This window comes from Elephas maximus, chromosome 4, assembly GCF_024166365.1.
Source record: "Elephas maximus indicus isolate mEleMax1 chromosome 4, mEleMax1 primary haplotype, whole genome shotgun sequence".
In the NCBI taxonomy this organism is placed as follows: Eukaryota; Metazoa; Chordata; class Mammalia; order Proboscidea; family Elephantidae; genus Elephas; species Elephas maximus.
In genome coordinates this window covers 93,238,211-93,249,124 of record NC_064822.1, presented here as the reverse complement: position 1 = coordinate 93,249,124, position 10,914 = coordinate 93,238,211, and the positions used below count along the sequence as shown (strand labels likewise).

The window sequence follows — 10,914 nt, the reverse complement described above, 5'->3', positions numbered from 1 at the left end:
CCGCAGTACCTAGTTGTGACCTCAGGGTTTTAGGGCATACCTTCCATGAACTTAGAAGAGAGGCGCGCTGAAGAATCTTTGCTGTAGGAGGATTGTTATATTTAGACCTCGTGCTCTGAAGAACCGAGGGGAGAGGAAATCCAGAAGAACCCCCGATCCTAAATATATACGTATTTTCACCTTTAAGTCCACCTGTGCTTGTCCCAGATACTGATTTGCCACTTTACCGCCGCGTACTGAAGGTCGGAAATCTCCCCAGTGTCCCGTCGTCCCTAACCCTCAAGTGGCCGGCAGTGAGTAGTCCAGATACTGGGACCGGGCTTACCTGCCCGAGAGCACAGTGAGAGGGACTTCCGTGGGCTCTGAAGGTGAGGCGAGGACCTCTGCGTGGTGGGGAGAGAGAGACTTATGATGCGGAGTTAGGGACTGGCAGAAGCTCCGCCACCTCCAGCTTCCAACCAAGGCGGAGAAACTGCGTGACAGTGTGGTTCACACCTGATTGACGGGAGGAGGGAGTCGCGCCCAGACCGCGGGGTGGGTGTGTGGAGGCGGAGACAAAACCCAAAGCTCTTAGAGAGCCCGGGAGGGCTTGCCGTCCCGGACGGTAGGGGTGGGGTCTGGCTCCACCTACCCCGCCCCGCTGCAGGTTGGATCGCTTGAGCTGGACGCCTTGAGGCGAGAGGGGAGTGCCGAGGGTCCCCGCCGGGGCTGCAGCCTCCAAGGAGGGGGCGGGGAAGCCGGGAGCCCCTCGCGCCACTTAGCCGGCAGCTTCTGCCTCACCCGGGACTGGCTCGCTGATCCCTCGAGGCTCATCGCCGAGGTCCGCCTCCTCCCCTCCCTCCCCTTCCCGCGCGTTGCCTCCGCCTTCTTCCTCTGCCTCCACCCTCATCCCCATCCCCGTCTGTCCGGAGCTAGGCTCAGATCCCTCAGTCTGCCCGAGCTCCGCATGTGGGCACCGGACAAGTGCACGGCGCTGCCACCCAAGATGGACAGTCGTTACACCAGCACTGCGGGCATCGGGGACTTGAACCAGCTGAGCGCGGCCATCCCGGCCACGCGGGTGGAGGTCTCGGTGTCCTGCAGGTGAGGACGCAGCTTCCCCTCCCACCTCCTACCCTTTTATCCGCCGGGAGGGTAGCGCTTGGCAAGTGCTCAGAGTACCCCGAGCGTTTGCGCGGGGGAGAAGTTGCATGTTGAGTGGGGAACACCCCAGCTGTGGGGCTGGATTCATCCCCTGCTCGAATGCCACAGAGCAGGGGAGCCGGTACTAGAAGCGAGGGGTGGGCTCCGGGACTTCTTTTCTTTCTGGGAAATGCTGTAAAAGTTGGCTGAGCTGTGTGACTCAGCTGCGGTAACCCCGGCCGCCGCCCACTTTACAGTACCTTTTTACGTCCCAAACCAGAGCTGGGTGGCTGGGTGATGACGGGAATCGAAAGGGACAGCACTACCAAAAGAGCTCGTGACCGTTGGACGCAGTGCCCCGGGACTCCCTCTGCTAGGCTCGTGCAAACGTGCTGTTGCCACCGTTGGCTCGAATTTCGGCAGCTTCCTCCCCACCCACTTCCTGGAGCCATCCAGTTGCTTTCCTTCTTACTCTTCCGGGCTTTTACTGCTTTGTGCCTGAGTGGTAGGGATTTGGGCTCCAGCCCTGCTTGCAGAAGACTCTTTGCCTTACCTAAGATCTGGGGAGGCAGTGCCCCGCTGGGGCTGCTGCCTGCAGGGAGGGGGCGGGGAAACCGGGAGACCCGCACTTCTGCCGCTGGTAAAAGTATTTGAATACCTTATAACCCTAGACACCCTTCTCAAGGACTGTAAATTTCACACTCCTCCTGACGTTATTTGGGTCAGTTTCTGTGTAAATGAAACAACATAATTGTTATATGGGGCAAGGTTTTGAGAAGGAGGCAGCCGGCGTACCTTCAATTATTGTTAATGGCAACAGAAGGAAAGGCAGAATTTGCGAATTATTTTTGTTCGGGAGTCAACTTTACTGGGAGCCCACCCCATTGTTCGCATACTTTTGTTTCGCTTCGTGCAAGACTCTCCTTGCTTTTAGAGTCCACCCCGAGATGTTTTTCATACCCTCAAATCCTCTTCTTCCTTTCTTTAGCAAAACCTGCCTCAAAGAAATCTATTAAACATGGGTAATTGTCGATGTAAATAAGTACTGAAGTTTAAATTGCCACCAACCCAGTGGTACTTGATTTTGCATTTTCAGAAGACTAAGCCTAAAGCCGAAGAAATAAATTCTTTTTGTGGAAATTCAAGCACTAGCAACCTCAGCAGAGGTGTTATTTGGGGGGAGAGTCAGCGTTTAGCTATTCCTGAGACTATGTCACATGAGCACTTGCTGCCTCTTCAGGTTGACCTCAAACATGGAAATAATAATGCTGATTATAATTGGTGACATTAAGCTCTCTTGCCTTATTGCAGGCACTGCTTTAAGTGGTGCCTGAGATCTCTGTCACTTGAATAGGTAAAGCTGTGTAAAAAAAGAAAAAAAACAAAACACTGTTTTTAGACATTAACCTCTAGGCCTTTTTTCCCTCTCTGAAACTAATTTTGGATACTAGGGAGGTTATTGATATATACCGATAATACATAGCCAAAAGCCCTACACTTACGGTGTTCTCTAGAGTTCTTATGCATTGCTGAACACACTGCAAAGTCTGAATGGCATGTGGCCTGTACCTGGAATGAATATTAAAAAAAAAAAAGCTTCAAATCAAATCTGAAGTTCACATTAGCTTCTCTAGGGGTGATGAGGAAATTATACCTTAGCTGGTCTTTCCACCAATAGGGCCCACATTTATTTATTATTTTTTTGATGCTCCTTTGCTATGGGTGTATTAGGATTCTTAAGCTAATTGGCTTGATTCTGTTTCAGCTTGCTACCTTAGATCCTAGAGACTCCCTTGTCCCAGGCTTTTTTCTATATTGTTGCTTTGGTGTTTCCTTTGTAACTTTTAAGCTTTCAAATGGAAAACAGTTCTGAAAGAGAATCCAAATACTTCCAGTGTCAAACATCTCTGATGGGCCTTTTGAGTTTTGTTGTTTAATTCAGAGTTGCTTCTGACTCAGTTTATGATTTATTCCTTGGTAAATTTGATGTAAAAAGTATTATTTGAGCAAACAGAAATGTAATTAAATTCCCAAGTTGATGCCTTTGGGATAGGTTCAGTAGTTCTTGAAAAGGTGAGTTAATTTTAATTTTATATGGTTAAAAATTGAATCTTGTAACCAAAGGAGGTAGTGTAGTATGGGCTTTGGCATCATAGACCTAGGCATAAAATCCAGCTTTGTGACTTGTTATCTTGGAGCAAATTCTTACCTAATCTAAGCCTCCTTTTTTCTAAAATAAGGATAATTATGTATCAGCATTATGTTATTTATGAGTGTTACCAGGGTTTAATAAAAACGTGTGAAAAGTGCTTACACAATGCGTGATACCAAAGAAAGTGCTCAAAATGTTAGCTATTATTATAATATTGCAAATAGTATTTGTTGAATAAATGTATTATATATGATTCTGTTATGGAATTTTGTACATAGTCTCTCTCTTATGGACTTCAGTCAGTTGGTTAAAGAAGACGAGGTTAGAATCAGCCTTGAGATCCCTGTTCCCTCTTTTTTTCTTCAGTGTGCCTGAAGAGCCTATTTCCTAGGATGTTCCTAGGATTTCACTTAGCAAGAAGGCATAATTGTAGGCCCCTCAGCCTTACTATGGGCTAGCTCAAGCAGAGCAAGGAATTCCCTTGCCTAGCTATATCAGAGGTCTCTGATGATTTGCGAACACTTGAAAAGCACCTCAGAAATGGATAGGATGACCTCTTTTACTGTTCCCAGTCTGAGCCTTTTTTTTCATTAAAGCTTTAGGACATTTTTATCTTCAATTGGCGAATTGAGCAGAATCAACAGTTGAAGCTTGAAGCTAAATATAATTCATGGAAATCATTTAGTCTCTTTACTCATCAAGTGTTTGGGTGTCTTTTATATGTCTAGCATTATGTCATGCTCCATGAGAAATGCAAGAGAATTCTCTCCTCTGAAAAGGTAAAACTGGGCTGGGAGATAATGGTTACATAGCCCACAGCAAGGAAGAGCTAAATGCAGAGGTGAGATTCCCCTGTAGGGAAGGAAGAGGTCCCTGTGGAACAGAGTGCCCTGGGAATGTACTACAAAGATGAGAGGAAGCTTGAGTGCAGCATGGCTTGGATTAGAGAAGGAACGATATAATTGATATAGTTGAAGTTTTCATAGTAGGTACAAGTGTTGTGGATTGAATTATATCCTTCCCAAAAAATGTGTGTTGTAAATCCTACCCTCTTTACCTGTGGTTATAATCCCATTTGGGAGTGGGTTGTCTTTGTTATGTTAACGAGGCAGAATTAGTGTAGAGTGTATTTTGAGTCAATCTCTTTTGAGACATAAAAGACATATGAAAATCTCCGAAGGAGAAGCTGAAGAGGTAAAGACTCTTCCTCCAGAGCAGAGAGAGAAAAAGCCTGCCTTTCCCTAGCACTAGCGCTCTGAATTCAGACTTCTAGCCTCCTAAACTGTGAGAAAATAAGTTTCTGTTTGTTAAAGCCATCCACTTGTGGTATTTCTGTCCTAGCAGCGCGAGATAACTAAGACGACACACGGAACAGTTGGGATGACGAGTACATTTTGCTGTATTTATGTAGAGGCATGCTCTCACTCCTAAACTTCACTTCTGCCGATTATCTAGCTCTCCTTGTATTCACTTTTCCTTATTATGCGAATTCGTAGATTTTTAGGTTGATTAGGGTAACTAAGGAGGAGCCCTGGTGGTTCAGTGGTTAAGCGCTCTGCTGCTAACCAGAAGGTGGGTGGTTCGAACCCACCAGTTGCTCCTTGGCAGAAAGATGTGGCAGTCTGCTTCCGTAAAGATTTATAGTCTTGGAAACCCTATAGGGGCAGTTCTACTCCATCCTATAAAATCATTGACTCGACAGCAACAAGTTTAGGGTAACTAATTAACTGTACATACCTGTAGTTGAAATGATGTAACATTAGGAGATAAAATAACATAGCATTTATAACATTTCCATTTTATTCTGAAAATGGACTATTATACAATGAGGTTGCAGTATATCTAGCACATGATTTTGGTGATTCTTGTCATTTTTTTTCTGATTGAGAAATTGGCTATCAATTACAAAAGGAGTGAGACCATTGTGTATTTCTAGACTCTGTCTGTGATTTGTCAAATGAGAGTCATTTCACAGTAATGGCCCTATAATGGTGATAAGACTGAATTTTAAATAGTAATACAAAAGAGGAAACCCTGCTGGCTGGTGGTTAAGTGCTATGGCTGCTAACCAAAAGGTCAGCAGTTTGAATTCACCAGGCGCTCCTTGGAAACTCTATGGGGCCGGAATCGACTTGATGGCAATGGGTTATTTTGTTTAATGGAAAAGAAAGACAACGGAATAGAAATTTATCAAGCACCTACTTTGTGCCAGGCGTTCTGAAAAAATTTCTTCCTAACTTGGCTGGAACTCTTGTCATCACATCCTACACGAACTCTGTGATTGAATATAGTCCAATAAACATGTATTGAGTGCTCTGTTGTTTTTATTCGGTGCTGTCGAGTTGATTTTCCACTCATAGTGACCCTGTGTGACACAGTAGATCTTCGCCATAGGGTTTTCTAGGCTGTGATTGTCACTGGAGTATATCACCAGGTCTTTCTTAAAAAAAAAAAAAAAAAAAATTTTTTTTTTTCCTCTTTCTCCTGTGGAGCCTCTGGGTGGGTTTGAACTCCCCACTTTTTGGTTAGCAGTGAAATGCGGGGAGCGCTTAACTGTTGTGCCATCAGGGCTCCTAAAACCCATGCCAGCTAAACGTGGTTACAAAACATGAATAAGTATGGTCCCAAAGCGTGTGGCGTTACCCTAGCATACCAGACTCTTGTTTGCGCCAGTGGCCATGCACATGCTGCTCTCTCTGCCCCAAACCTCCCTTCCTCCCTTCCCCTTCTCTTGACTAGGCTGTGCTCCTTTTTCAAGAGTTAGGTCAAATGCCTTCTCTCAGTACCTCCTTTCTCAAGCTGGATTTTTCAGTACTCCCAAAATAACCTGTAAGTACAGTGTCATAGGTATATTGTAATTCTTTGTATTCTCCCTGAGGGCAAGTTTTATCTCTCATGTTTATATATTCTGAGTTTGGCATAGAGTATGGACTGTATTTTTATGCAAGTAATGTGCGCTGTCTGTGTTTGTTTGCCTGCAGCGTCCTCCCCCTACCCCACGAGGTATTTTTGTGGGCTCCTGATGCTAGTTTTTTTTTTTTCTACACTGTTGGCTGTGAAGAAAAATTACCATAGTGCCCTTGTGAGGATGCCTTGCCGGGGAGGGTTCAGCCTGGCAAATAAGCCCAGAAGGCTCCCGTTATTTGTGTAAAAATACTGTGGTCAATAAGTGTTTGCTGCTTGAGTTCTCTAAGAGAATTAATTATCTGGTTTTGGGAGGTGATTTTGCTTGATAAAATACAGACTCCTAGGCCCCAGACCAGATCTGTTGAACCAAAATCTCTGGGACTGAGACCTAGGAATCTAAAATTTTAACAAGCTCCCCATTGCTTGTTATACATGCCAAAATTTTTGATCTACTACTGGTTTGATAAGTAGGAGCCCTGGTGACACAATGGTTAAGCACTTGGCAGCTAACCAGCAGGTTGTCGGTTTGAACCCACCAACAGCTCCACTGGAGAAAGATGCAGCAGTCTGCTTCTGTAAAGATTCACAGCCTTGGAAACCCTATAGGGGCAGTTTTACTCCGTCCTATAGGGTTGCTGCTGGGAAACCCTGGTGGCTTAGTGGTTAAGTGCTACGGCTGGTAACCAAAGTGTTGGCAGTTCAAATCTGCCAGGCGCTCCTTGGAAACTCTACGGGGCAGTTCTACTCTGTCCTATAGGGTCGCTATGAGTTGGAACCCACTGGACGGCACTGGGTTTTTATTTGATTTTATTTTATAGTGTTGCTGTGAGTCAGCATCACTTGATGGCAACTGGTTTGGTTTTTTGTTTGTTTGTTTGATAAGTAAATGAGTCTATGACCATGGTCCCATGATCTGGGTTAGCAATATCTGCTCTAAAGCATTACTCATTGCCTTCGAGTCAATTCTGACTCATGGTGACCCCATGTGTTATAGACTAGAACTGCTCCATAAGGTTTTAGGAGTATACTTTTAAATGATGTGCTGGAACTGGCTCACGTAGGCTTGCAACAGGAAATTGCGATCTGGTTGTTAGATAAAGTAATTGTTAAAAGTTAAATTATATAAACTTAAACAAATTCGATTAAATTGTATTAAACACAATTTAAGAAATAATTAAAAGTTACCACTTCCTAATTATTTTACAACATTATGTATGCACTTTTTTGTCTGTGTGGTAAAAATAGATAATTGTGTGTTACTGCTGATTTCTTCCAAATTTCATGTTTAGTGACATCACATTGGTGTCTTGAAACTGGCCATGGTGAATGTATTTACACCATGAAAATTGTTAAATGCTACAAATCAGGGCTTGATGTATTCTGTAGTCTACACCTCAGAAAGCATTCTGTTGGAATCAGTGGGCTCTATGAAGTGTACAATAAGACATATATTATGGACATATTATATGGTTCTACTCTGTTCTATAGGGTCGCTATGAGTCGGAATCGACTCGATGGCACTGGGTTGGGTTTGTTATTGTAAGTTTTATGATCAGCTACGCATCTATCATATCAGTATAATTTATAACAAATTTACATATTTTATGTATAAAATCTGTTGCCGTAGAGTCAATTCCGACTCATAGCAACTCTATGGGACAGAGAAGAATTGTCCTGTATGATTTTAAAGGAGTGGCTGGCAGATTTGAACTGCCGACCTTTTGATTAACAGTTGAACTCTGAACCATTGTGCCACCAGGGCTCCATTTTATATACATAAGAGAACGAAAGAGAGAAATCAGTTGTCATCAAGTGGACTCCAACTAATGGCGACCCATGTGTGTCAGAGTAGAACTGTCCTCCCTAGGATTTTCAATGGCTAATTTTTCAAAAATAGATTGCCAGACCTTTCTTTTGAGGTACTTCTGGGTAGAGTCAAACCTCCAATCTTTTGGTTAGCAACCGGGGCAGTTAACTGTTCACATTCTCTGTCTCCACTTCTCTCTCTCTCTCTCTCTCTAACCCATCGGCTTTGAATAGATCCTGACCCGTAGCAACCCTGTAGGACAGGGTAGAACCGCCTCATAGGGTTTCCAAGGCTGTAAATCTTTACAGAAGCAGACTGCCACATCTTTCTCCTGCATACATACACGCGCGCGTGTGTGTGCGCGCGCATGCACACGCATTTAGCTTTTTTTTTTTTTTTGAGAACTTGTTGTTAGGCCTATACCGGGATATCGGTGTTTATAGGTCTTTTGTGAAAGGTAAAGCATTATACAAAGAAAAATTATTGTTGCTTTTAGATTGTTGTTGTTGTTAGGTGCCGTCGAGTCGGCTCTGACGGCGACACTACGCACAACAGAATGAAACACTGCCCAGTCCTGTGCCATCCTTACAGTCGTTGTTATGCTTGAGCCCATTGTTGCAGCCACTGTGTCAATACACCTTGTTGAGAGTCATCCTCTTTTCCGCTGACCCTGTACTTTGCCAAGCATGATGTCCCTCTCCAGAGACTCATCCCTCCTGACAACATGTCCAAAGTATGTAAGATGCAGTCTCACCATCCTTGCTTCTAAGGAGCATTCTGTTTGTACTTCTTCCAAGACAGATTTATTCGTTCTTCTGGCAGTCCATGGCATAGTCAATATTCTTCACTTTTAGATTATCACTATTAAAAGTGGTAATGTCAGGTTCACCATTGTCTCTGGTCTTGCTTCTCTATTGGAGTAAGTAGGGTTTGTGATCTTATAACCCATGAGTGGTTGTGACAGCCTGCAAGGGTGTTATGAATGAAATAGGAAGACAATTGGAATCTCACATACTTTGTACTTTCTCCTTCTCATATGGACCTCTCTACATATTCTTTATTTATTGTTCTCCTACTTTGAAGATTTTTTTTTTTTTCTTATTTCTCCATCCACTGGTAGTATGTGCTTTACAAGTTTTATGTTACAGTTCCAGCTACACTTAGTGATTATCTGGTCATCTATAAAAGAAAATCCCAGATTTTAAGAGAGAGAATCCGATAGCCCCGCTGGAATTGGCCCAGCTTGAACCAACTATCTGTGCTTTGTAATTATCTGTGGTAAAAGAGAAACAGAGTGTTCAGACACAACAATTTTGGCCTCATTTTAGTCTGTGGTGGTTCATCTCTTAGACAAAATTTACCTTTTTTTAGTCAGACAAAAACTTTGAAGACAGTGTGTAAACAAGTTTTCAAAAGATGTTGCTACCTGACTGATTATAATGTTGCTATAACTCAGGGCATTAGAATGCCTGTTATCCTGTTAATGAGACAAATATTAGGCAAACCAAGGGCTAAGTTGGCATAGCCATAATATCCCATTCTTCTGGCTCTGCAGTTCCTGAAATCCTGTGGTTAAAGATTATACTCACCCCACAGTGCTTTTTCAGCCCTGTATTTGGGTTTGTCTTAGGAGTGCCTGGGTGGCGCAAATGGTTTAAGCCCTGGGTTCGAACTCACTCAGAGGTACCTTGGAAGAAAGACCTGGCTGTTTGCTTCTGAAAGGTCACAGCCATGAAAACCCTATGGAACAGTTTTACACTGACACACGTGGGGTCTCCATGAGTTAGGATTGACTCAACGGCAACTGGTTATTTGGGTTTGTCTTTGCCCTAGAGTTTCAGGAAAATTTGTCATAGGGGTGTTTCTGTACTGTGGCTTTGAAGTCTTGATGTGGGAGTTGCTAGTCCTGTCCTGCGAGAAAAGCCTCACTCAAACTGTTCCTTCAGCTGCCGTGCATTTTTTTTTTTCTTAAGTCATTTGAGGGTAGGGGAGACTCTGAAACAACACTGGGATGTGCAGAATGTGAATCTAGAAGCAATTCGTGAAATGGCACCATGTGGTAACAGCTATGCTCTATTGGGCATGTTATTTGTGGCATAAGAGGCAGAAGCCTATTTGAGTTTACTCAAGGCAGGGAAGAAAAACAATTCCTCTCAAGGAGAGTTTATTCACTTGTTACCCTGTCTTATAATTGTAACACTGGCTTATTAGAGCCAGTTTAATTTAGCCTTGAAGAGTAGTGGTGTGGAACTAGACAAGTTTTACCACTTAGTAGCTGCGAAACCTTGGGCAGTTACTTCATTGCCCAGTGCCTCAGTTTCCTCATCTGTAAAGTGAGGATAATAGCCCCTACTTATATTTGTTTTGAGGGACACATGTAAATACTTAAAGCATAATTATAAAAGGATATAAACACAAAAATAAAAATTATCCACTATTCAGTCAAATGATGAACAGTTAGTGCATTTCTCTCACATTTATAGATTTTTTAGTGTCTATATGTGTGTGTGTAAAAAAAAGACCCACCAGGGTTTCCATGTGTGTGTGTATAGAGAGTATATATAAAGTGGCTCTGTGTGTGTGTATATATATATACACACACACACTATGAACACACTGTCACACTGTATATATAATATAATGGTAACATAAGGAGCGCTGGTGGCACAGTTGTTAATCACTCAGCTGCTAACTGAAAGGTTGGCAGGTCGAACCTACCAGCTGCTCTTTGAGAAAAAGATGTGGCAGTTAGCTTCAGTGAAAATTATAGCCTTGGAAACCTATGGGGCAGTTCTGCTATCTCCTGTAGGGCCTCTATGAGTTGGAATCGACTTGACGGCAATGGGTTCGGGTTTTAAAGGTAAAATACTATGTTCTGTACAACTTAGCTCCTGTACTTTTAATATTATATCATCTTTTCAATGTA

The 10,914-nt window shown here is 43.3% G+C and overlaps 1 protein-coding gene across 1 annotated transcript in view; it reads left to right on the top strand.

The window, feature by feature from the left end:
* Nucleotides 1–599: 599 nt before the first annotated feature.
* CPNE8 (copine 8) overlaps nucleotides 600–10,914 on the top strand; it is a 268,313-nt gene continuing 257,998 nt past the window's right edge. Inside the window, exon 1 of the mRNA XM_049882814.1 lies at nucleotides 600–1,083. Within this exon, the coding sequence (XP_049738771.1) occupies nucleotides 947–1,083 (137 nt within the window). The 5' untranslated portion in view covers nucleotides 600–946. The remainder of the gene's footprint in view (nucleotides 1,084–10,914) is intronic.